The sequence below is a fragment of the Littorina saxatilis genome, linkage group LG2 (assembly GCF_037325665.1).
Source record: "Littorina saxatilis isolate snail1 linkage group LG2, US_GU_Lsax_2.0, whole genome shotgun sequence".
Classification (NCBI taxonomy): Eukaryota; Metazoa; Mollusca; class Gastropoda; order Littorinimorpha; family Littorinidae; genus Littorina; species Littorina saxatilis.
In genome coordinates this window covers 104,027,345-104,053,194 of record NC_090246.1, presented here as the reverse complement: position 1 = coordinate 104,053,194, position 25,850 = coordinate 104,027,345, and the positions used below count along the sequence as shown (strand labels likewise).

Sequence of the window (25,850 nt, the reverse complement as noted above, 5' to 3'; positions counted from 1 at the left end):
GGCGAAGGTTGTTGAAAAGTGGACATCCACGAGGAAGCGAATGCTCTTCAGCAAAAGAAAGGAACCAGCACAGTAGTTGAAGTTCAGAGACAGAAACACTGCACTGACTCGATGTAATTTATTTTATATTTTCTGTTACCTTTTTGCCAAGAAAAGTATTTTTGTTCTTTTATCCTCGTGCCAAGAAACTAGTCAAGTTTAATTATATTTACGTTTTGTTGCGGGAAAAAAATTTCCTATTGATTTGTTTTTGTTCAGGACAAATGTCCTATCACTTTTACATTGGCCAGGACATTTGTTCTATGCTACCTCTCATGGATGTGAGGCCCTGTGTGTGTATGTGTGTGTGTGTGTGTGTGTGTGTGTGTGTGTGTGTGTGTGTGTGTGTGTGTGTGTGTGTGTGTGTGTGTGTCTATCAGAGGTAGTGACATAGAGGGGGAATCGAGACGAGGGTCGTGGTGTATGTGTGTGTGTGTGTGTGTGTGTGTCTGTCTGTCTGTGTGTGTGTGTGTGTAGAGCGATTCAGAGTAAACTACTGGACCGATCTTTATGAAATTTTACATGAGAGTTCCTGGGTATGATATCCCCAGACGTTTTTTTCATTTTTTGGATAAATGTCTTTGATGACGTCATATTCGGTTTTTTGTAAAAGTTGAGTCACACCCTCATTTTTCAATCAAATTGATTGAAATTTTGGCCAAGCAATCTTCGACGAAGGCCGGACTTTGGTATTGCATTTCAGCTTGGAGGCTTAAAAATTAATTAATGACTTTGGTCATTAAAAATCTGAAAATTGTAATTAAAATTATTTTTTTATAAAACGATCCAAAATTACGTTCATCTTATTCTTTATCATTTTCTGATTCCAAAAACATATACATATGTTATATTCAGATTAAAAACAAGCTCTGAAAATTAAAAATATAAAAATTATGATTAAAATAAAATTTCCGAAATCGATTTAAAAACAATTTCATCGTATTCCTTGTCGGTTCCTGATTCCAAAAACATATAGATATGATATGTTTGGATTACAAACACGCTCAGAAAGTTAAAACGAAGAGAGGTACAGAAAAGCGTGCTATGCAGCACAGCGCAACCACCCCCGCGCTAAACAGGCTCGTTAATTTCACTGCCTTTTGCACGAGCGGCGGATTACGGTCATTTTGAAAAAATGCAGTGCGTTCAGTTTCATTCTGTGAGTTCCACAGCTTGACTAAATGTAGTAATTTTGCCTTACGCGACTTGTTTTTACTATGTTAGTTAGTTAAATGTACAATGGTTTTTTTTTGGGTATACTAATTTTATATTACGGTAGGACGAATGGCTAAGAAAGGCTTCAGACTTCTTCTTCTTTCTTTTGCGTTCATTGGCTGAAACTCCCACGTACACTTGTATTTTTGCACGAGTGGGTTTTTATGTGTATAACCGTTTTTACCCCGCCATTTAGGCAACCATATGCCTCTTCTGAGGGAGAAAGGCTTCAGTTTTAATAACTCTTTTGTTTTGCAGGATGAGAAAGCTGCGATTCCCGTTGAGGTTCCTCCCTTTGAAGAGTACTTCAATGATGGTTTCCACTCGGACACGATTGTAAGTGAACGTCGTGCTCGGATGTGTGTTTTTCTCCAACATTTTGGGTGTTTTGGTCCCTATAGCTGTGGTTTCTAGAACTGTGTAATGTAAGAAACAGGAAAAGAGCAATTGTTTCCTGCAAAGTGAAGGCTTCTGGTGTTCATTATTCCTGACATAAATAACATGCCCTCTGTTCTTATCCTTCAAAGTTCCTAATATGGCGTGCTCTGTATGAAGGTTTTGTCTCATAGAATGTATCAAGGTTTTGTCTCATAGAATGTCACTTTCAACTGTTGTTGTTATTTTTTTTTTCTTTTCTTTTTTAGTGAGAAATTAAAAAGATTCTGTACATCTTTTCAAACCATACTGAATATAGAGGAGCAATTCACATTATAAAATCATGTACATTTTTGTTTTTCAGAGCTCAGTTCCTCATGTCAGTGCTGACATCCATGTGGCCGATTTTGGAAACTGTAGCAGTATGCGTGGAATTGAAGAGAAGGTAAGGAGTATTATATGAAGTCTTATATCGCGCGCGTATCTCCAGACTCGGACTCAAGGCGCAGGGATCTATTTATGCCGTGTGAGATGGAATGTTTTACACAATACATCACGCATTCACATCGACCAGCAGATCGCAGCCATTTCGGCGCATATCCTACTTTTCACGGCCTATTATTCCAAGTCACACGGGTATTTTGGTGGACATTTTTTATCTATGCCTATACAATTTTGCCAGGAAAGACCCTTTTGTCAATCGTGGGATCTTTAACGTGCACACCCCAATGTAGTGTACACGAAGGGACCTCGGTTTTTCGTCTCATCCGAAAGACTAGCACTTGAACCCACCACCTAGGTTAGGAAAGGGGGGAGAACATTGCTAACGCCCTGACCCAGGGTCGAACTCGCAACCTCTCGCTTCCGAGCGCAAGTGCGTTACCACTCGGCCACCCAGTCCACAATAATTTCACAGTAACACTTGTCTGTCTTCTTCCTCTTGTCGTTCGCCTAGGTTACACTTGGAGTCCAGCTCTGGTTATGAAGCTGGTGGTACACTTGTCTGTGATGTGCAAGGAATGTGTGTCTTGATGGCACTGTCTACTTCGTCTGTCTGTTGACGGCGCTGTCTCCACTGCATCTTGATGAATAAGGTTGTGCTTCTTGTCTGTCTGTTGACGGTGCTGTCTCCACTGTATCTTGATGAATCAGGTTGTGTTTCTTGTCTGTCTGTTGACGGTGCTGTCTCCACTACATCTTGATGAATCAGGTTGTGTTTCTTGTCTGTCTGTTGACGGTGCTGTCTCCACTACATCTTGATGAATCAGGTTGTGTTTCTTGTCTGTCTGTTGACGGTGCTGTCTCCACTACATCTTGATGAATCAGGTTGTGTTTCTTGTCTGTCTGTTGACGGTGCTGTCTCCACTACATCTTGATGAATCAGGTTGTGTTTCTTGTCTGTCTGTTGACGGTGCTGTCTCCACTGTATCTTGATGAATCAGGTTGTGTTTCTTGTCTGTCTGTTGACGGTGCTGTCTCCACTACATCTTGATGAATCAGGTTGTGTTTCTTGTCTGTCTGTTGACGGCGCTGTCTCCACTACATCTTGATGAATCAGGTTGTGTTTCTTGTCTGTCTGTTGACGGTGCTGTCTCCACTACATCTTGATGAATCAGGTTGTGTTTCTTGTCTGTCTGTTGACGGTGCTGTCTCCACTGTATCTTGATGAATCAGGTTGTGTTTCTTGTCTGTCTGTTGACGGTGCTGTCTCCACTACATCTTGATGAATCAGGTTGTGTTTCTTGTCTGTCTGTTGACGGTGCTGTCTCCACTGTATCTTGATGAATCAGGTTGTGTTTCTTGTCTGTCTGTTGACGGCGCTGTCTCCACTGCATCTTGATGAATCAGGTTGTGTTTCTTGTCTGTCTGTTGACGGTGCTGTCTCCACTACATCTTGATGAATAAGGTTGTGTTTCTTGTCTGTCTGTTGACGGCGCTGTCTCCACTACATCTTGATGAATCAGGTTGTGTTTCTTGTCTGTCTGTTGACGGTGCTGTCTCCACTACATCTTGATGAATCAGGTTGTGTTTCTTGTCTGTCTGTTGACGGTGCTGTCTCCACTACATCTTGATGAATCAGGTTGTGTTTCTTGTCTGTCTGTTGACGGTGCTGTCTCCACTACATCTTGATGAATCAGGTTGTGTTTCTTGTCTGTCTGTTGACGGTGCTGTCTCCACTGCATCTTGATGAATCAGGTTGTGTTTCTTGTCTGTCTGTTGACGGTGCTGTCTCCACTACATCTTGATGAATAAGGTTGTGTTTCTTGTCTGTCTGTTGACGGTGCTGTCTCCACTACATCTTGATGAATCAGGTTGTGTTTCTTGTCTGTCTGTTGACGGCGCTGTCTCCACTACATCTTGATGAATCAGGTTGTGTTTCTTGTCTGTCTGTTGACGGTGCTGTCTCCACTACATCTTGATGAATCAGGTTGTGTTTCTTGTCTGTCTGTTGACGGTGCTGTCTCCACTACATCTTGATGAATCAGGTTGTGTTTCTTGTCTGTCTGTTGACGGTGCTGTCTCCACTACATCTTGATGAATCAGGTTGTGTTTCTTGTCTGTCTGTTGACGGTGCTGTCTCCACTACATCTTGATGAATCAGGTTGTGTTTCTTGTCTGTCTGTTGACGGTGCTGTCTCCACTGTATCTTGATGAATCAGGTTGTGTTTCTTGTCTGTCTGTTGACGGTGCTGTCTCCACTGTATCTTGATGAATCAGGTTGTGTTTCTTGTCTGTCTGTTGACGGTGCTGTCTCCACTACATCTTGATGAATCAGGTTGTGTTTCTTGTCTGTCTGTTGACGGTGCTGTCTCCACTACATCTTGATGAATAAGGTTGTGTTTTTCGTGCCAGTCAAACAGGAATAAAAGTTTGATAAGTTGCTTGGTGATTTGTTTTCAGACAATCAACATCACCAACCACACAAGAGGCAAAGTTCTTGTCCAGTGGACCACCCGTAAGTCTTCACAATCTCTGTACTTTTCTTTTTTCTCTACCTTTTTTTTTTCCTCTCTATTTTTCTATACTTCTTTTTTTTGTTGAAGTCTTTATTGATTGCATTATCTCCTTATGCACCGCCCTGATATGGCCCTTAGTGGTCGGCTGGGCGTTAAGCAAACAAACAAACAAACAAACAAACAAACAAACAATCAATCTCCTTATGCTTTCTGCGTCAGTCTCGAATAGTGGTATCAGCTGAAGATACGATAGAAAATAACAATCAACTAACGTCATGTTAAGTGATGCGTTTTTGTGTATACTTACAAAAACCTGATTAAATTCCTTTTTTTCTTGTTGTTGTTGTTGTTGTTGTTGTTGTTGTTGTTTGTTGTTGTTGTTGTTGTTGTTGTTGTTGTTGTTGTTTGAATGATGACACTGGGTGGAATGGTGGTTGCAGGTTCAGACCATGTTTTCAACATCCAACAGCCAACACTGGAGATCCCTCCGCTCAAAGCTTGCTCCTTCCGTGTCAAGTTCCAACCCGTCAGTAGCCTTTCTTCAGTAGAGTCAATATTTATTTTATTTTATTTTTATTTTTTCATTTTCATTACTTTATTAGTTAATTGCTGAAAAAATTGGGTTACGTCCTCTCAGTGGAAAGTTAGCAGCAACAAGAGTGACGCTACCCAGGTGTGTGTGTACGTGTGTTTAGGTGTAATCGGCCACCTGTACTTCTTCTGGCACAATGATTGAGGTCTTTTTCATACCACAGATGTGACATGGGGTTGGGACATGCATAATGTTTTTGAGACTGCACATAAAGTTGACCAGTGACCACCATGTGACATGGGGTTGGGACATACATAATGTTTTGAGACTGCACATAAAGTTGACCAGTGACCACCCCAGCTAGGATTCGAACCTGACCCAAGGATCACAAATCTAGTGCTTTACCAACTTAGCTACCGGGCCTAGCTGCTTCACCAGACGCACTTCAGCAGATCAGATAAGAAATAAGAAAGGAAAATGACTTGACATTCACATGATAATCCAAGATAGGGCCAGTTCTTAAACACACCAGACGCACTTCAGCAGATCAGATAAGAAATAAGAAAGGAAAATGACTTGACATTCACATGATAATCCAAGATAGGGCCAGTTCTTAAACACACCAGATGTACTTCGGCAGATCAGATAAAAAATAAGAAAGGAAAATGACTTGACATTCACATGATAATCCAAGATAGGGCCAGTTCTTAAACACACCAGATGTACTTCAGCAGATCAGATAAGAAATAAGAAAGGAAAATGACTTGACATTCACATGATAATCCAAGATAGGGCCAGTTCTTAAACACACCAGACGCACTTCAGCAGATCAGATAAGAAATAAGAAAGGAAAATGACTTGACATTCACATGATAATCCAAGATAGGGCCAGTTCTTAAACACACCAGATGTACTTCGGCAGATCAGATAAAAAATAAGAAAGGAAAATGACTTGACATTAGGGCCGGTTCTCAAACACAGTGTGTGTGGCATGTGAACAGTAGATTGAGTAACCAAAGCATTACAGCATTTCATCAGTGAAGACAGTTTTTGTTTTGGAACCAGAAGTTTGTTTTTGTTGACTCTGCTGTGCAAGATTAGAACAGAAATTGTTTTAGTTGACTGCTGTGCAAGATTAGAACAGAAATTGTTTTAGTTGACTGCTGTGCAAGATTAGAACAGAAATTGTTTTAGTTGACTGCTGTGCAAGATTAGAACAGAAATTGTTTTAGTTGACTGCTGTGCAAGATTAGAACAGAAATTGTTTTAGTTGACTGCTGTGCAAGATTAGAACAGAAATTGTTTTAGTTGACTGCTGTGCAAGATTAGAACAGAAATTGTTTTAGTTGACTGCTGTGCAAGATTAGAACAGAAATTGTTTTAGTTGACTCTGCTGTGCAAGATTAGAAAACGTTTATTATTTTGTTTTATGCTTTGCAGATGGCCCCAAACAAACTGTATGGAGCAGAGCTGGAGTGCTTTGTGTACTACAAGAGTCTGCGAGACTATCGTCTGGTGCAGGACACCACCCACTGTCCTCCCTGGTGTATCACTCTTACCTGTACTGGTAAGTCACCTTTCTCACTTTTCTCACATTTTTATTTTCTGTCCAGGCATTCTCTTGCAACATTTTGTGCAAAGCGAGGGGTGATACAATGAGAGTTGTGTATAGTTAATGCACTTATTTGTCAGTCATTGATCTTACTCCTTAGCGTACTACATGGTGATCAGTTTCTGCCATTGTCGAACTTTCAAATTTCTTTTGTGGAGGGAACAGCATGTTATCTGTCCCTCTTATAAACAAGTCGTAGAAATCTTGTTGTCTTCTCACTGTGTTTTCCAAAATGTAACTCGACCCGTACATGAGTACCTGAGACATTGACGGAGGCATGTAACTCGACCCGTACATGAGTACCTGAGACATTGACGGAGGCATGTAACTCGACCCGTACTTGAGTACCTGAGACATTGACGGAGGCATGTTTGAATAGACACAAGAGAATACACATGCACACACATACACACACACAAACACACACAAACACACACACTCACAAACACACACACACACACACACACTCTATCTCTCTCTCTCTTTCTCTCTCTTTATCTTTCTATCTCTCTCTCTCTCTTTCTCTCTCTCTCTCTCTCTCTCTCTCTCTCTCTCTCACACTCCACCCTGCATAACATCAAACACACCCTGCCTCGGTTACAGGTCACACGTTCCAGCCCAACAACGAGACGTTCCTGCCCCAGTACCTGCTGGACTCACCGCATGTGGTCTTCCCAGCGGTCAACACCAAGGAGAGCGCCTACAGCACGGTGCTGCTGACCAACACCGGCACCACACCCATCATGTACGACCTGACCAAGGACCCTGACAGGTGAGTGAAGAACGTTGCGTCCTTTTCAAGTGCGTGTCACGCCTTATTTTTCTTCTTCTATGTTCATGGGCTGCAACTCACATGTCGTTTTTCAGCAAGTGCTTTTTGTGTCTGCCCATTTGTTTCCTGTCATTCAGGCAGTCATGCTCAATTTTCGGGGAAGGGTGGGTGGGGGGGGGGGGGGATGTCACATCGATTAACTTGCTGTGAGGAGCAGCTTAATGCAGAAGTATGCTCAATTTTCGGGGAAGGGTGGGTGAGGGGGGGGGGATGTCACACCGATTAACTTGCTGTGAGGAGCAGCTTAATGCAGAAGTATGCTCAATTTTCGGGGAAGGGTGGGGGGGGGGGGATGTCACACCGATTAACTTGCTGTGAGGAGCAGCTTAATGCAGAAGTATGCTCAATTTTCGGGGAAGGGTGGGTGGGGGGGGGGGGGATGTCACACCGATTAACTTGCTGTGAGGAGCAGCTTAATGCAGAAGTATGCTCAATTTTCGGGGAAGGGTGGGTGGGGGGGGGGGGATGTCACACCGATTAACTTGCTGTGAGGAGCAGCTTAATGCAGAAGTATGCTCAATTTTCGGGGAAGGGTGGGTGGGGGGGGGGGATGTCACACCGATTAACTTGCTGTGAGGAGCAGCTTAATGCAGAAGTATGCTCAATTTTCGGGGAAGGGTGGGTGGGGGGGGGGGGGGATGTCACACCGATTAACTTGCTGTGAGGAGCAGCTTAATGCAGAAGTATGCTCAATTTTCGGGGAAGGGTGGGTGGGGGGGGGGGGATGTCACACCGATTAACTTGCTGTGAGGAGCAGCTTAATGCAGAAGTATGCTCAATTTTCGGGGAAGGGTGTGGGGGGGGGGATGTCACACCGATTAACTTGCTGTGAGGAGCAGCTTAATGCAGAAGTATGCTCAAAAGAAAAGGAGCAAGCTTTTCCCTTTTTGGAAACTTTGGACGTATCCGATGCAATTCAGCCTTGTGCAGTTCAGCCTGACTAGAGCAGTTAAGTGTGTGAAACTAAAACCACCACAATAAAATTAATGTTAATCAAGTAACATGGAATACGTCCTTACATATCTCCTGTCAGGGAAAGTATTCTTTGCAGCTAGCAGGCACAGGACTTTCCAGTTTAACATTATCACTGTTTTTGTATGATTTACTTAAGATTTCAGCATTTAAGGGAGAGTCTTCTCATAATATTGTTGGTACACATCTGTATTCTTTTAGTAAAACATAATTATTTCTGTCTGTGCAGCACATTTTCTATCAAGCCAGCGCGAGGTTTGCTGAGCTCCCATCACCAGATCTTTGTGGTACGCATCATTCCAGACAAGGTGCAGACCTACAAGCACGACATGACCATGCGCCTCAACGAGAATGACAAGTACGACAAGGTACGTTGACCAAAAAAATATATAATCCTTGCACTTTTCTTCTCACTCTGAATTCAGTGGGCCTTTTGGTGTTCCATATCAGTGGGCCTTTTGGTGTTCCATATCAGTGGGCCTTTTGGTGTTCCATATCAGTGGGCCTTTTGGCGTTCCATATCAGTGGGCCTTTTGGCGTTCCATATCAGTGGGCCTTTTGGCGTTCCATATCAGTGGGCCTTTTGGCGTTCCATATCAGTGGGCCTTTTGGCGTTCCATATCAGTGGGCCTTTTGGCGTTCCATATCAGTGGGCCTTTTGGCGTTCCATATCAGTGGGCCTTTTGGCGTTCCATATCAGTGGGCCTTTTTAACCTCAGATAGGAAAATTCTTTCTGTTTCGGTATCCTTTGCATTTGCACATGCGTTCACACTACCTGTCTTGAAAGATATGTATGAAATTGTAACATTCTGCTAAAACATAATCTATGTTTTATGTCCAATACCAAATATCTGTACATGGGAGATAACCACCTACTTTACATGTACTATAACCAGAAGAGTGGTTCCCCCTCTTCCCTAACTAAGATGGCTGAATAAACACACATGTATTTTACCTCTGTCTCCTGAGTCCACAATCCGAGCGAATCCTTCATAACACACACACCATAGTCCACAATCCGAGCGAATCCTTCATAACACACACACCATCAAACATTACAGAAATGAAACAAAATGACGCCATAAAACATTTGACGTAAAGATGAACTTTTTTGTTCCGGGGGCAGGGGAGATAAATGTTTTAGTGAAAAAATTTATGTGTATATTTTTGTTCTTTACCCTGGGTAAAAGTTTGTCTTTTTTCTCTTACTTCCTGTCAGGATGATTTAGGAGAGATGGCAAGTTGTGCGCCTTATCACTGGGTAAAGTTCTTCTGAAGCATGATCCTAATTGTATTGTGTGCTGATGTTTCGTTCATTTCATTGGGTAAAGTTCTTCTGAAGCATGATCCTAATTGTATTGTGTGCTGATGTTTTGTTCATTTTATGGAGTTATAAATAATGTTGATTATGGTACTCGTTTGTTGTCACATGTTCATGACAGAAGTACTGTTTCTGTTAGGACGGGATGTTCCCTGAATAAGCATTGACTGGAATGATCTTTATCTATAGTTGTTGCATGTTTTTTGTAACTATATAGAATTACTTGTTGTCATAGATTTTGTTTAAAACGTTGTGTTTGTATTTAATGATATGCCACATATGACAGCAGACTTACTTATTTGACATATTTGCACTCTTCTGAATAAAACCAAGCATGTTTTATGCAAGTTCTGGTTGTCTTCTTCTTCTCAAATAAGTGATCAATCTTATCATTCTTGCATTTGATTTATAATTTATAATCTTTTTGTTAACTGGCTTATGTGTTCGGCTTGAATCACAGGAAGAAATGACACATTGATATGGTCAAATATAAACTCCACTGATCCAACTTGTTTATAGATAACACTAACATTTCACATGTTCAGAAGCTGAATTTCATAATTTCTTATGGACTGCCAAATGACAAAAAAAATTGTTTTGCTTTCACAACAGACGCTGACGCTGTTTGGATCAGCCGAATCTCCAGAGGTTTTGCTGGACTGTGAGGGCTGCATGTTCTTCAAGCCTACGTGCATCGGCACAGCCTCCAACAAGACGTACACCATCAAGAACATCTCGCGCATCCCGCTGAGGTTTGAGTGGCGCATGAAGCACACTGACGCCAAGCACCTCAAGGTTCACCCTGACTCCGGCCTTGTCCCGCCCAATGAGTCGCAGGTGAGACCAGTTGTTATACCTTGAGTGTTTTTTTGTTTTTTTGTGAGTTTTGTGTGTGTGTGTGTGTGTGTGTGTATGTTTGTGTGTGTTTGTTTGTGTGTGTGTGTGTGTGTGTGTGTGTGTGTGTGTGTGTGTGTGTGATGTTGTTGGTGGTTGTTGTCATTGTTTTTAGGGGGGGGGGGGGGGGGTTGGAGTGGGGAATTATTTTCAACAAGGAGAGAAAGAAGGGATAATCTGAACTAGAATAATAAATCTTGTGTAACCATAATTTGGGGGGGGCTTTCCCGTTTAGCATCTACTCTTGTCACAGTCTTCATCAACAGTTACTCAGTCCTGCAGGAGTGCAGTCTTATGTATAGAACAGTGAGCTTGATATTAATTTAATGTCAGCCATAGAAATCTTAAGAAACAGTTGATTGTAACAAATATTGTTAAGTTCTACAGAAAAGCATTCCTGCAATTAGACAAGTTTATTTTATTGTGTACTGTCTGTCTCAAAATAAAACTCAGTTCATCAGGTTGTTGCATCTACTTAGTCCTGACCTCAGATATAGCACACTGCACGCTTGACTGGGAAAGCGTCTGAATAGAAAGTGACGCTTGGCGAGTTATACGTGATTTGAACTGTGGCTCTTTTTTTTTTTTTTTTTTTTTTTAAACTGTTGCTCTTATTGGTTCTTCCCTATCAGACAACTGGGTTTCTATTTGGTTCTTCATTATCGTACCCCCCCCCCCCCCCCCCCTGTACGCAAAACAAAACAATTGCCCCATGTCATCATAAAAGCTTTTGCGGAATCGCAACATTTATTTGTGTAATTCTAACATGTGAGGAATCTCCCTGTTTCAGAGTCAGACATGGTCATTCACACCCTGTGAGCAGGGCAAGTTTGTGATGAAGCCGAGCCTGATTGTGTGGGGCCAGGGCTTCGGCAACAACACGTCTGGCGGCAAGAAGAAAGAGTTCCCTGTGCGAGTGGTGGCTGAGGGTGCTCTTGGTAGTATCCACGTGAGTATAGTCCTTTGGATTTATGATAATAATAATGAGGGTGCTCTTGGTAGTATCCACGTGAGTATAGTCCTTTGGATTTATGATAATAATAATGAGGTTTTTTTTATGGCGCAAATCCGATAACAGTTGTAAGCGCCTAATATGCTAATAAAACCTATTCAACAAATGTACAAATAAACAAATGGACAATTGGTTCCGCTTAAATCACACATACTCTTGTGCATGCCGTATGCATTTAGAGCTGACTTACGTCCCTTTGTTTCTCTGACCACGTGTACTTTCAGTTGGAAGATGTGGTGATGGGCAGCTCAGCCCCCGAGCACATCACACTCTGCAACAACAGTTTATATTCTCTCATGGTCGGGCTGTCTGAATAACAGTGCTATCTCTCCTTTATCTGTGCAGGCTGACCAGACGTACTTTGAGTTTGGCGACGTGGTGGTGGGCAGCTCGACCACCAAGCACATCACGCTGTACAATGGCAGCTCCTGTACCCTCATGTACAAGCTGCACGTTGACGTCAGTGTGGATGGGCCGCACTGTGAGGAGAGTCTGCGGGAGAACCGACCTGGTGAGCTAACATATCTGTTTTGTGCACAGTGCAGTATGTGTTGATGTTATGCTGTGTGAACACTTGATGAGAAGTGCACAGTGCAGTATGTGTTGATGTTATGCTGTGTGAACACTTGATGAGAGAAGTGCACAGTGCAGTATGTGTTGATGTTATGCTGTGTGAACACTTGATGAGAGAAGTGCACAGTGCAGTATGTGTTGATGTTATGCTGTGTGAACACTTGATGAGAGAAGTGCACAGTGCAGTATGTGTTGATGTTATGCTGTGTGAACACTTGATGAGAGAAGTGCACAGTGCAGTATGTGTTGATGTTATGCTGTGTGAACACTTCATGAGAGAAGTGCACAGTGCAGTATGTGTTGATGTTATGCTGTGTGAACACTTGATGAGAGAAGTGCACAGTGCAGTATGTGTTGATGAGAAGTGCACAGTGCAGTATGTGTTGATGTTATGCTGTGTGAACACTTGATGAGAGAAGTGCACAGTGCAGTATGTGTTGATGTTATGCTGTGTGAACACTTGATGAGAGAAGTGCACAGTGCAGTATGTGTTGATGAGAAGTGCACAGTGCAGTATGTGTTGATGAGAAGTGCACAGTGCAGTATGTGTTGATGTTATGCTGTGTGAACACTTGATGAGAGAAGTGCACAGTGCAGTATGTGTTGATGAGAAGTGCACAGTGCAGTATGTGTTGATGAGAAGTGCACAGTGCAGTATGTGTTGATGAGAAGTGCACAGTGCAGTATGTGTTGATGAGAAGTGCACAGTGCAGTATGTGTTGATGAGAAGTGCACAGTGCAGTATGTGTTGATGAGAGAAGTGCACAGTGCAGTATGTGTTGATGAGAAGTGCACAGTGCAGTACAGTATGTGTTGATGTTATGCTGTGTGAACACTTGATGAGAGAAGTGCACAGTGCAGTATGTGTTGATGTTATGCTGTGTGAACACTTCATGAGAGAAGTGCACAGTGCAGTATGTGTTGATGTTATGCTGTGTGAACACTTCATGAGAGAAGTGCACAGTGCAGTATGTGTTGATGTTATGCTGTGTGAACACTTCATGAGAGAAGTGCACAGTGCGTGCAGTATGTGTTGATGAGAAGTGCACAGTGCAGTATGTGTTGATGTTATGCTGTGTGAACACTTGATGAGAGAAGTGCACAGTGCAGTATGTGTTGATGTTATGCTGTGTGAACACTTGATGAGAGAAGTGCACAGTGCAGTATGTGTTGATGTTATGCTGTGTGAACACTTGATGAGAGAAGTGCACAGTGCAGTATGTGTTGATGTTATGCTGTGTGAACACTTGATGAGAGAAGTGCACAGTGCAGTATGTGTTGATGTTATGCTGTGTGAACACTTCATGAGAGAAGTGCACAGTGCAGTATGTGTTGATGTTATGCTGTGTGAACACTTCATGAGAGAAGTGCACAGTGCAGTATGTGTTCATGAGAGAAGTGCACTTTTGCTGTTTGTCTTTTCTCTTCTTTTTTTTTTATTCATTTAATTTTTTTATTTTTTTTTATAGCTTTGTTTAAATGTATACAGCTTGTGTGAGATTTAGTGTGAGGAACAGCACATTTTTCCTTACAATAAGAGTTGTTCAAAGACTCCCAGTTTTGCATTATGCAGGCACACTTTGTGTTTAATTCTTGTAAGGTGACCATTGATGTTTATTATGTAGTGTTTTTAGTGCAGAAAATCACAAAACAGCCCTGCCTCAAACAGCAGACGCCTAGAGAGGTTGAGCCATCATAATGCTTTAATTACCCCCAACACAAGATGCCATCTGATTCCTATTGCGTTAAACTTTACTGTTCATTGTCCTCTATATTTGTCTGTGCTTGTGTACAGGTCTGGAAGTGGACAGCATGTCTGGCACCATCCCTGCTCGCTCCAAGCTTTACTGTTCATTGTCCTCTATATGTGTCTGTGCTTGTGTACAGGTCTGGAAGTGGACAGCATGTCTGGCACCATCCCTGCTCGCTCCAAGCTTTACTGTTCATTGTCCTCTATATGTGTCTGTGCTTGTGTACAGGTCTGGAAGTGGACAGCATGTCTGGCACCATCCCTGCTCGCTCCAAGCTTTACTGTTCATTGTCCTCTATATGTGTCTGTGCTTGTGTACAGGTCTGGAAGTGGACAGCATGTCTGGCACCATCCCTGCTCGCTCCAAGCTTTACTGTTCATTGTCCTCTATATGTGTCTGTGCTTGTGTACAGGTCTGGAAGTGGACAGCATGTCTGGCACCATCCCTGCTCGCTCCAAGCTTTACTGTTCATTGTCCTCTATATGTGTCTGTGCTTGTGTACAGGTCTGGAAGTGGACAGCATGTCTGGCACCATCCCTGCTCGCTCCAAGCTTTACTGTTCATTGTCCTCTATATGTGTCTGTGCTTGTGTACAGGTCTGGAAGTGGACAGCATGTCTGGCACCATCCCTGCTCGCTCCAAGCTTTACTGTTCATTGTCCTCTATATGTGTCTGTGCTTGTGTACAGGTCTGGAACTGGACAGCATGTCTGGCACCATCCCTGCTCGCTCCAAGCGTCAGATCATCGCCACAGTGAGACCTGTGCGGAGGGTCACCTACCAGTACACCGTGTCCTACCAGCTCCTCACCCCTGAAGGTTCCTTGCATTTTCAAATAGAACATATGTTTATGACTGTTGTGATCTATCCTTTTCCTGTGAATTCTTTTCTTCATTACCATTCTTTTGCTGCCTTTCTTTTCTTTTTCGTTTTTGGTCAATGTGGCCATCTTTGTTGTTTTTTGTTTTTTTGTATATCCTATGTTTACCTTTGTCATTTTCTCCCTTCTTCTGCCTTCCTCTCCCTGCCTTCCACTTTCTGTTTTCCACTTTCTGCCTTCCTCTCCCTGCTTTCCACTTTCTGCTTTCCACTTTCTGCCTTCCTCTCCCTGCTTTCCACTTTCTGTTTTCCACTTTCTGCCTTCCACTTTCTGTTTTCCACTTTCTGCCTTCCTCTCCCTGCTTTCCACTTTCTGCCTTCCTCTCCCTGCTTTCCACTTTCTGTTTTCCACTTTCTGCCTTCCTCTCCCTCTTTCCACTTTCTGTTTTCCACTTTCTGCCTTCCTCTCCCTGCTTTCCACTTTCTGTTTTCCACTTTCTGCCTTCCTCTCCCTGCTTTCCACTTTCTGTTTTCCACTTTCTGCCTTCCACTTTCTGCCTTCCTCTCCCTGCTTTCCACTTTCTGTTTTCCACTTTCTGCCTTCCTCTCCTTGCTTTCCACTTTCTGCTTTCCTCTTTCTGTTTTCCACTTTCTGTTTTCCTCTTTCTGTTTTCCACTTTCTGCTTTCCACTTTCTGCTTTCCACTTTCTGCCTTCCTCTCCCTGCTTTCCACTTTCTGCTTTCCACTTTCTGCCTTCCTCTCCCTGTTTTCCACTTTCTGCCTTCCTCTCCCTGCTTTCCACTTTCTGCCTTCCACTTTCTGCCTTCCTCTCCCTGCTTTCCACTTTCTGTTTTCCACTTTCTGCCTTCCTCTCCTTGCTTTCCACTTTCTGCCTTCCTCTCCCTGCTTTCCACTTTCTGCCTTCCTCTCCTTGCTTTCCACTTTCTGCCTTCCTCTCCCTGCTTTCCACTTTCTGTTTTCCACTTTCTGTTTTCCACTTTCTGCCTTCCTCTCCTTGCTTTCCACTTTCTGCCTTCCTCTCCCTGCTTTCCACTTTCTGTTTTCCTCTCCCTGTTTTCCACTTTCTGCTTTCCTCTTTCTGTTTTCCACTTTCTGTTTTCCACTTTCTGTTTTCCACTTTCTGTTTTCCACTTTCTGCTTTCCACTTTCTGCCTTCCTCTCCCTGCTTTCCACTTTCTGTTTTCCACTTTCTGCCTTCCACTTTCTGCCTTCCTCTCCCTGCTTTCCACTTTCTGTTTTCCACTTTCTGCCTTCCTCTCCCTGCTTTCCACTTTCTGTTTTCCACTTTCTGTTTTCCACTTTCTGCTTTCCTCTCCCTGCTTTCCACTTTCTGCCTTCCTCTCCCTGCTTTCCTCTTTCTGTTTTCCACTTTCTGTTTTCCACTTTCTGTTTTCCACTTTCTGTTTTCCACTTTCTGCCTTCCACTTTCTGCTTTCCACTTTCTGCCTTCCTCTCCCTGCTTTCCACTTTCTGCTTTCCACTTTCTGCCTTCCTCTCCCTGCTTTCCACTTTCTGTTTTCCTCTCCCTGCTTTCCACTTTCTGCCTTCCACTCCCTGTTTTCCACTTTCTGTTTTCCACTTTCTGCTTTCCACTTTCTGCCTTCCACTTTCTGCTTTCCACTTTCTGTTTTCCACTTTCTGCTTTCCACTTTGTTTTCCACTTTCTGTTTTCCACTTTCTGTTTTCCACTTTCTGTTTTCCACTTTCTGTTTTCCACTTTCTGTTTTCCACTTTCTGCCTTCCACTTTCTGCTTTCCACTTTCTGCCTTCCACTTTCTGCCTTCCTCTCCCTGTTTTCCACTTTCTGTTTTCCACTTTCTGCCTTCCTCTCCTTGCTTTCCACTTTCTGCCTTCCTCTCCCTGCTTTCCTCTTTCTGTTTTCCACTTTCTGTTTTCCACTTTCTGCCTTCCTCTCCCTGTTTTCCACTTTCTGCTTTCCACTTTCTGTTTTCCACTTTCTGCCTTCCTCTCCCTGTTTTCCACTTTCTGCCTTCCACTTTCTGTTTTCCACTTTCTGCTTTCCACTTTCTGTTTTCCACTTTCTGTTTTCCACTTTCTGCCTTCCTCTCCCTGTTTTCCACTTTCTGCTTTTCTCTTTCTGTTTTCCACTTTCTGCCTTCCTCTCCCTGTTTTCCACTTTCTGCTTTTCTCTTTCTGTTTTCCACTTTCTGCCTTCCTCTCCCTGTTTTTCACTTTCTGCTTTCCTCTTTCTGCTTTCCACTTTCTGCTTTCCACTTTCTGTTTTCCACTTTCTGCCTTCCTCTCCCTGTTTTTCACTTTCTGCTTTCCTCTTTCTGCTTTCCACTTTCTGCTTTCCACTTTCTGTTTTCCACTTTCTGTTTTCCACTTTCTGCCTTCCTCTCCCTGTTTTCCACTTTCTGCTTTCCTCTTTCTGTTTTCCACTTTCTGCTTTCCTCTTTCTGCTTTCCACTTTCTGCTTTCCACTTTCGGTTTTCCACTTTCTGTTTTCCACTTTCTGCCTTCCTCTCCCTGTTTTCCACTTTCTGCTTTTCTCTTTCTGTTTTCCACTTTCTGCCTTCCTCTCCCTGCTTTCCTCTTTCTGTTTTCCACTTTCTGCCTTCCTCTCCCTGTTTTCCACTTTCTGCTTTCCTCTTTCTGCTTTCCACTTTCTGCTTTCCTCTTTCTGTTTTCCACTTTCTGTTTTCCACTTTCTGTTTTCCACTTTCTGTTTTCCACTTTCTGCCTTCCACTTTCTGTTTTCCACTCCCTGCTTTCCACTTTCTGCTTTCCACTTTCTGCTTTCCACTTTCTGTTTTCCACTTTCTGCCTTCCTCTCCCTGTTTTCCACTTTCTGCCTTCCTCTCCCTGTTTTCCACTTTCTGCTTTCCTCTTTCTGCTTTCCACTTTCTGCTTTCCACTTTCTGTTTTCCACTTTCTGTTTTCCACTTTCTGTTTTCCACTTTCTGTTTTCCACTTTCTGCCTTCCTCTCCCTGTTTTGCACTTTCTGCTTTCCTCTTTCTGCTTTCCACTTTCTGCTTTCCACTTTCTGTTTTCCACTTTCTGTTTTCCACTTTCTGCTTTCCACTTTGTTTTCCACTTTCTGTTTTCCACTTTCTGCTTTCCACTTTCTGTTTTCCACTTTCTGCTTTCCACTTTCTGCTTTCCACTTTCTGCCTTCCACTTTCTGCTTTCCACTTTCTGTTTTCCACTTTCTGCCTTCCTCTCCCTGCTTTCCACTTTCTGTTTTCCACTTTCTGCCTTCCTCTCCTTGCTTTCCACTTTCTGCCTTCCTCTCCCTGCTTTCCTCTTTCTGTTTTCCACTTTCTGTTTTCCACTTTCTGCCTTCCTCTCCCTGTTTTCCACTTTCTGCTTTCCACTTTCTGTTTTCCACTTTCTGCCTTCCTCTCCCTGTTTTCCACTTTCTGCTTTCCACTTTCTGCTTTCCACTTTCTGCTTTCCACTTTCTGTTTTCCACTTTCTGTTTTCCACTTTCTGCCTTCCTCTCCCTGTTTTCCACTTTCTGCTTTTCTCTTTCTGTTTTCCACTTTCTGCCTTCCTCTCCCTGTTTTCCACTTTCTGCTTTTCTCTTTCTGTTTTCCACTTTCTGCCTTCCTCTCCCTGTTTTTCACTTTCTGCTTTCCTCTTTCTGCTTTCCACTTTCTGCTTTCCACTTTCTGTTTTCCACTTTCTGCCTTCCTCTCCCTGTTTTTCACTTTCTGCTTTCCTCTTTCTGTTTTCCACTTTCTGCTTTCCTCTTTCTGTTTTCCACTTTCTGTTTTCCACTTTCTGCCTTCCTCTCCCTGTTTTCCACTTTCTGCTTTCCTCTTTCTGTTTTCCACTTTCTGCTTTCCTCTTTCTGCTTTCCACTTTCTGCTTTCCACTTTCTGTTTTCCACTTTCTGTTTTCCACTTTCTGCCTTCCTCTCCCTGTTTTCCACTTTCTGCTTTTCTCTTTCTGTTTTCCACTTTCTGCCTTCCTCTCCCCTGCTTTCCTCTTTCTGTTTTCCACTTTCTGCCTTCCTCTCCCTGTTTTCCACTTTCTGCTTTCCTCTTTCTGCTTTCCGCTTTCTGCTTTCCACTTTCTGTTTTCCACTTTCTGCTTTCCACTTTCTGTTTTCCACTCCCTGTTTTCCACTTTCTGCTTTCCACTTTCTGCTTTCCACTTTCTGTTTTCCACTTTCTGCCTTCCTCTCCCTGTTTTCCACTTTCTGCTTTCCTCTTTCTGTTTTCCACTTTCTGCCTTCCTCTCCCTGTTTTCCACTTTCTGCCTTCCTCTCCCTGTTTTCCACTTTCTGCCTTCCTCTCCCTGTTTTCCACTTTCTGCTTTCCTCTTTCTGCTTTCCACTTTCTGCTTTCCACTTTCTGTTTTCCACTTTCTGTTTTCCACTTTCTGTTTTCCACCTTCTGTTTTCCACTTTCTGTTTTCCACTTTCTGCCTTCCTCTCCCTGTTTTGCACTTTCTGCTTTCCTCTTTCTGCTTTCCACTTTCTGCTTTCCACTTTCTGTTTTCCACTTTCTGTTTTCCACTTTCTGCCTTCCTCTCCCTGTTTTCCTCTTTCTGTTTTCCACTTTCTGTTTTCCACTTTCTGTTTTCCACTTTCTGTTTTCCACTTTCTGTTTTCCACTTTCTGCCTTCCTCTCCCTGTTTTCCACTTTCTGCTTTCCTCTTTCTGCTTTACACTTTCTGCTTTCCACTTTCTGTTTTCCACCTTCTGTTTTCCACTTTCTGCCTTCCTCTCCCTGTTTTCCACTTTCTGCTTTCCTCTTTCTGCTTTACACTTTCTGCTTTCCACTTTCTGTTTTCCACCTTCTGTTTTCCACTTTCTGCCTTCCTCTCCCTGTTTTCCACTTTCTGCTTTCCTCTTTCTGTTTTCCACTTTCTGCCTTCCTCTCCCTGTTTTCCACTTTCTGCTTTCCTCTTTCTGCTTTCCACTTTCTGCTTTCCACTTTCTGTTTTCCACTTTCTGTTTTCCACCTTCTGTTTTCCACTTTCTGTTTTCCACTTTCTGCCTTCCTCTCCCTGTTTTCCACTTTCTGCTTTCCTCTTTCTGCTTTACACTTTCTGCTTTCCTTTTTCTGTTTTCCACTTTCTGCCTTCCTCTGCCTGTTTTCCACTTTCTGCTTTCCACTTTCTGTTTTCCACTTTCTGTTTTCCACTTTCTGTTTTCCACTTTCTGTTTTCCACCTTCTGTTTTCCACTTTCTGTTTTCCACTTTCTGCCTTCCTCTCCCTGTTTTCCACTTTCTGCTTTCCTCTTTCTGCTTTCCACTTTCTGCTTTCCACTTTCTGTTTTCCAATTTCTGTTTTCCACTTTCTGCCTTCCTCTCCCTGTTTTCCACTTTCTGCTTTCCTCTTTCTGTTTTCCACTTTCTGTTTTCCACTTTCTGTTTTCCACTTTCTGTTTTCCACTTTCTGTTTTCCACCTTCTGTTTTCCACTTTCTGTTTCCCACTTTCTGCCTTCCTCTCCCTGCTTTCCACTTTCTGCTTTCCACTTTCTGCCTTCCTCTCCCTGCTTTCCACTTTCTGCTTTCCACTTTCTGCTTTCCTCTTTCTGTTTTCCACTTTCTGTTTTCCACCTTCTGTTTTCCACTTTCTGTTTTCCACTTTCTGCCTTCCTCTCCCTGCTTTCTGCTTTCCACTTTCTGCTTTCCTCTTTCTGTTTTCCACTTTCTGTTTTCCACTTTCTGTTTTCCACTTTCTGCCTTCCTCTCCCTGTTTTCCACTTTCTGCTTTCCTCTTTCTGTTTTCCACTTTCTGCCTTCCTCTCCCTGTTTTCCACTTTCTGCCTTCCTCTCCCTGTTTTCCACTTTCTGCCTTCCTCTCCCTGTTTTCCACTTTCTGCTTTCCTCTTTCTGCTTTCCACTTTCTGCTTTCCACTTTCTGTTTTCCACTTTCTGTTTTCCACCTTCTGTTTTCCACTTTCTGTTTTCCACTTTCTGCCTTCCTCTCCCTGTTTTCCACTTTCTGCTTTCCTCTTTCTGCTTTCCACTTTCTGCTTTCCACTTTCTGTTTTCCACTTTCTGTTTTCCACTTTCTGCCTTCCTCTCCCTGTTTTCCTCTTTCTGTTTTCCACTTTCTGTTTTCCACTTTCTGTTTTCCACTTTCTGTTTTCCACTTTCTGTTTTCCACTTTCTGCCTTCCTCTTTCTGTTTTCCACTTTCTGCTTTCCTCTTTCTGTTTTCCACTTTATGTTTTCCACTTTCTGCTTTCCTCTTTCTGTTTTCCACTTTCTGTTTTCCACTTTCTGTTTTCCACTTTCTGTTTTCCACTTTCTGCCTTCCACTTTCTGTTTTCCACTTTCTGCTTTCCACTTTCTGTTTTTCACTTTCTGTTTTCCACTTTCTGTTTTCCACTTTCTGTTTTCCACCTTCTGTTTTCCACTTTCTGCCTTCCTCTCCCTGTTTTCCACTTTCTGCTTTCCTCTTTCTGTTTTCCACTTTCTGCCTTCCTCTCCCTGTTTTCCACTTTCTGCTTTCCTCTTTCTGCTTTCCACTTTCTGCTTTCCACTTTCTGTTTTCCACTTTCTGTTTTCCACCTTCTGTTTTCCACTTTCTGTTTTCCACTTTCTGCCTTCCTCTCCCTGTTTTCCACTTTCTGCTTTCCTCTTTCTGCTTTCCACTTTCTGCTTTCCACTTTCTGTTTTCCACTTTCTGTTTTCCACTTTCTGTTTTCCACCTTCTGTTTTCCACTTTCTGTTTTCCACTTTCTGCCTTCCTCTCCCTGCTTTCCACTTTCTGCTTTCCACTTTCTGCCTTCCTCTCCCTGCTTTCCACTTTCTGTTTTCCACTTTCTGCTTTCCTCTTTCTGTTTTCCACTTTCTGTTTTCCACTTTCTGTTTTCCACTTTCTGTTTTCCACTTTCTGCCTTCCTCTCCCTGCTTTCTGCTTTCCACTTTCTGCTTTCCACTTTCTGTTTTCCACTTTCTGCTTTCCACTTTCTGTTTTCCACTCCCTGCTTTCCACTTTCTGTTTTCCACTTTCTGCCTTCCTCTCCCTGCTTTCCACTTTCTGTTTTCCACTTTCTGCCTTCCTCTCCTTGCTTTCCACTTTTTGCTTTCCTCTTTCTGTTTTCCACTTTCTGCTTTCCACTTTCTGCTTTCCACTTTCTGCCTTCCTTTCCCTGCTTTCCACTTTCTGTTTTCCACTTTCTGTTTTCCATTTTCTGTTTTCCACTTTCTGCCTTCCTCTCCCTGTTTTCCACTTTCTGTTTTCCACTTTCTGTTTTCCACTTTCTGCCTTCCTCTCCCTGCTTTCCACTTTCTGTTTTCCACTTTCTGCCTTCCTCTCCTTGCTTTCCACTTTTTGCTTTCCTCTTTCTGTTTTCCACTTTCTGCTTTCCACTTTCTGCTTTCCACTTTCTGCCTTCCTTTCCCTGCTTTCCACTTTCTGTTTTCCACTTTCTGTTTTCCATTTTCTGTTTTCCACTTTCTGCCTTCCTCTCCCTGTTTTCCACTTTCTGTTTTCCACTTTCTGCCTTCCACTTTCTGTTTTCCACTTTCTGTTTTCCACTTTCTGCCTTCCTCTCCCTGTTTTCCACTTTCTGTTTTCCACTTTCTGTTTTCCACCTTCTGTTTTCCACTTTCTGTTTTCCTCTTTCTGCCTTCCTCTCCCTGCTTTCCACTTTCTGTTTTCCACTTTCTGCCTTCCTCTCCTTGCTTTCCACTTTTTGCTTTCCTCTTTCTGTTTTCCACTTTCTGCTTTCCACTTTCTGCTTTCCACTTTCTGCCTTCCTCTCCCTGCTTTCCTCTTTCTGTTTTCCACTTTCTGTTTTCCACTTTCTGTTTTCCACTTTCTGCCTTCCTCTCCCTGCTTTCCTCTTTCTGTTTTCCACCTTCTGTTTTCCACTTTCTGTTTTCCACTTTCTGTTTTCCACTTTCTGCCTTCCTCTCCCTGTTTTCCTCTTTCTGTTTTCCACTTTCTGTTTTCCACTTTCTGTTTTCCACTTTCTGTTTTCCACTTTCTGCCTTCCACTTTCTGTTTTCCACTTTCTGTTTTCCACTTTCTGTTTTCCACTTTCTGTTTTCCACTTTCTGCTTTCCTCTTTCTGTTTTCCACTTTCTGTTTTCCACTTTCTGTTTTCCACTTTCTGTTTTCCACTTTCTGCCTTCCTCTCCCTGCTTTCCACTTTCTGTTTTCCACTTTCTGCCTTCCTCTCCTTGCTTTCCACTTTTTGCTTTCCTCTTTCTGTTTTCCACTTTCTGCTTTCCACTTTCTGCTTTCCACTTTCTGCCTTCCTCTCCCTGCTTTCCACTTTCTGTTTTCCACTTTCTGTTTTCCACTTTCTGCCTTCCTCTCCCTGTTTTCCACTTTCTGCTTTCCTCTTTCTGCCTTCCACTTTCTGTTTTCCACTTTCTGTTTTCCACTTTCTGCCTTCCTCTCCCTGCTTTCCACTTTCTGTTTTCCACTTTCTGCCTTCCACTTTCTGTTTTCCACTTTCTGCTTTCCACTTTCTGTTTTCCACTCCCTGCTTTCCACTTTCTGTTTTCCACTTTCTGTTTTCCACTTTCTGTTTTCCACTTTCTGCCTTCCTCTCCCTGTTTTCCACTTTCTGCTTTCCTCTTTCTGTTTTCCACTTTCTGTTTTCCACTTTCTGCCTTCCTCTCCCTGTTTTCCTCTTTCTGTTTTCCACTTTCTGTTTTCCACTTTCTGTTTTCCACTTTCTGTTTTCCACTTTCTGCCTTCCTCTCCCTGTTTTCCACTTTCTGTTTTCCACTTTCTGCTTTCCACTTTCTGCCTTCCTCTCCCTGCTTTCCACTTTCTGTTTTCCACTTTCTGCCTTCCACTTTCTGCCTTCCTCTCCCTGTTTTCCACTTTCTGCTTTCCTCTTTCTGTTTTCCACTTTCTGTTTTCCACTTTCTGCCTTCCTCTCCCTGTTTTCCACTTTCTGCTTTCCACTTTCTGTTTTCCACTTTCTGTTTTCCACTTTCTGTTTTCCACTTTCTGCCTTCCTCTCCCTGTTTTTCACTTTCTGCCTTCCTCTCCCTGTTTTCCACTTTCTGCTTTCCTCTCCCTGTTTTCCACTTTCTGTTTTCCACTTTCTGTTTTCCACTTTCTGCCTTCCTCTCCCTGCTTTCCTCTCCCTGTTTTCCTCTCCCTGTTTTCCACTTTCTGTTTTCCACTTTCTGTTTTCCACTTTCTGTTTTCCACTTTCTGCCTTCCTCTCCCTGCTTTCCTCTTTCTGTTTTCCACTTTCTGTTTTCCACTTTCTGTTTTCCACTTTCTGCCTTCCTCTCCCTGTTTTCCACTTTCTGCTTTCCTCTTTCTGTTTTCCACTTTCTGTTTTCCACTTTCTGCCTTCCTCTCCCTGCTTTCCTCTTTCTGTTTTCCACTTTCTGTTTTCCACTTTCTGTTTTCCACTTTCTGCCTTCCTCTCCCTGTTTTCCACTTTCTGTTTTCCACTTTCTGTTTTCCACTTTCTGCCTTCCTCTCCCTGTTTTCCACTTTCTGCCTTCCTCTCCCTGTTTTCCACTTTCTGCTTTCCTCTTTCTGTTTTCCACTTTCTGTTTTCCACTTTCTGTTTTCCACTTTCTGTTTTCCACTTTCTGTTTTCCACTTTCTGCCTTCCTCTCCCTGCTTTCCTCTCCCTGTTTTCCACTTTCTGTTTTCCACTTTCTGTTTTCCACTTTCTGTTTTCCACTTTCTGCCTTCCTCTCCCTGCTTTCCTCTCCCTGTTTTCCACTTTCTGCTTTCCTCTTTCTGTTTTCCACTTTCTGTTTTCCACTTTCTGCCTTCCTCTCCCTGCTTTCCTCTTTCTGTTTTCCACTTTCTGTTTTCCACTTTCTGCTTTCCACTTTCTGTTTTCCCTTTTCCTCTCTCCTCCTGCTGAAGGATACAAAGTAGGGAGTAGCTCCTTATCTTTGTATTATCTTCTAGATTTACTTTCAATGTCTTGTTGTGCCATCTCTGTCACTATGTATTATCTTGTAGATTTACTTTCAATGTCTTGTTGTGCCATCTCTGTCACTATGTATTATCTTCTAGATTTACTTTCAATGTCTTGTTGTGCCATCTCTGTCACTATGTATTATCTTCTAGATTTACTTTCAATGTCTTGTTGTGCCATCTCTGTCACTATGTATTATCTTCTAGATTTACTTTCAATGTCTTGTTGTGCCATCTCTGTCACTATGTATTATCTTCTAGATTTACTTTCAATGTCTTGTTGTGCCATCTCTGTCACTATGTATTATCTTGTAGATTTACTTTCAATGTCTTGTTGTGCCATCTCTGTCACTATGTATTATCTTCTTACTTTCAATGTCTTGTTGTGCCATCTCTGTCACTATGTATTATCTTCTAGATTTACTTTCAATGTCTTGTTGTGCCATCTCTGTCACTCACTATGTATTATCTTGTAGATTTACTTTCAATGTCTTGTTGTGCCATCTCTGTCACTATGTATTATCTTCTAGATTTACTTTCAATGTCTTGTTGTGCCATCTCTGTCACTATGTATTATCTTGTAGATTTACTTTCAATGTCTTGTTGTGCCATCTCTGTCACTATGTATTATCTTCTAGATTTACTTTCAATGTCTTGTTGTGCCATCTCTGTCACTATGTTGATATTTGTTTTGTTTTATTCTTGCAGGAAATGTGTCAGACTTTGCAGCCCATGAGCTGCAGCACCTGTTCCACATCATGACCACAGGTGTGTACCCAAGCGTGGCTGTCACAGACGCCAGGTGTGGCGGGAGTCTTGTCTCCATCAGCAAGAAACATCTGTGGAGTCTCTTCTCGCTGGACAGGTGAGTCTCAGAGGACCCGCATGGCTGGCTGGCTGGCCGGTTGGCTGTCTGGCCAGTTGACAGGGTAGTATTCCTGCTTTCAAGCTTGTATCCACGTGCATGTTTGTGAAAAGGTTTATGTCGTGGTAACTTCCATAGTAGAACGTGTAAAAAAGGAAAAAAAAGAATAATAAAAAAAAAAAACAAGTCGCGTAAGGCGAAAATACAATATTTAGT

General features: G+C 42.6%; 1 protein-coding gene across 2 annotated transcripts in view; it reads left to right on the top strand.

The window, feature by feature from the left end:
- Nucleotides 1-25,850, top strand: part of LOC138960415 (cilia- and flagella-associated protein 65-like) — a 131,491-nt gene that overhangs the window by 61,680 nt on the left and 43,961 nt on the right. For both annotated transcript variants that reach the window (XM_070332324.1, XM_070332323.1), the window contains exons 14-26: nucleotides 1,513-1,590; nucleotides 1,994-2,074; nucleotides 4,531-4,585; nucleotides 5,027-5,112; nucleotides 6,559-6,685; nucleotides 7,334-7,502; nucleotides 8,764-8,902; nucleotides 9,755-9,796; nucleotides 10,469-10,693; nucleotides 11,541-11,699; nucleotides 12,108-12,273; nucleotides 14,775-14,903; nucleotides 25,478-25,634. In XM_070332324.1, coding sequence (XP_070188425.1) covers nucleotides 1,513-1,590; nucleotides 1,994-2,074; nucleotides 4,531-4,585; nucleotides 5,027-5,112; nucleotides 6,559-6,685; nucleotides 7,334-7,502; nucleotides 8,764-8,902; nucleotides 9,755-9,796; nucleotides 10,469-10,693; nucleotides 11,541-11,699; nucleotides 12,108-12,273; nucleotides 14,775-14,903; nucleotides 25,478-25,634 — 1,613 coding nt within the window. The remainder of the gene's footprint in view (nucleotides 1-1,512; nucleotides 1,591-1,993; nucleotides 2,075-4,530; nucleotides 4,586-5,026; nucleotides 5,113-6,558; nucleotides 6,686-7,333; nucleotides 7,503-8,763; nucleotides 8,903-9,754; nucleotides 9,797-10,468; nucleotides 10,694-11,540; nucleotides 11,700-12,107; nucleotides 12,274-14,774; nucleotides 14,904-25,477; nucleotides 25,635-25,850) is intronic.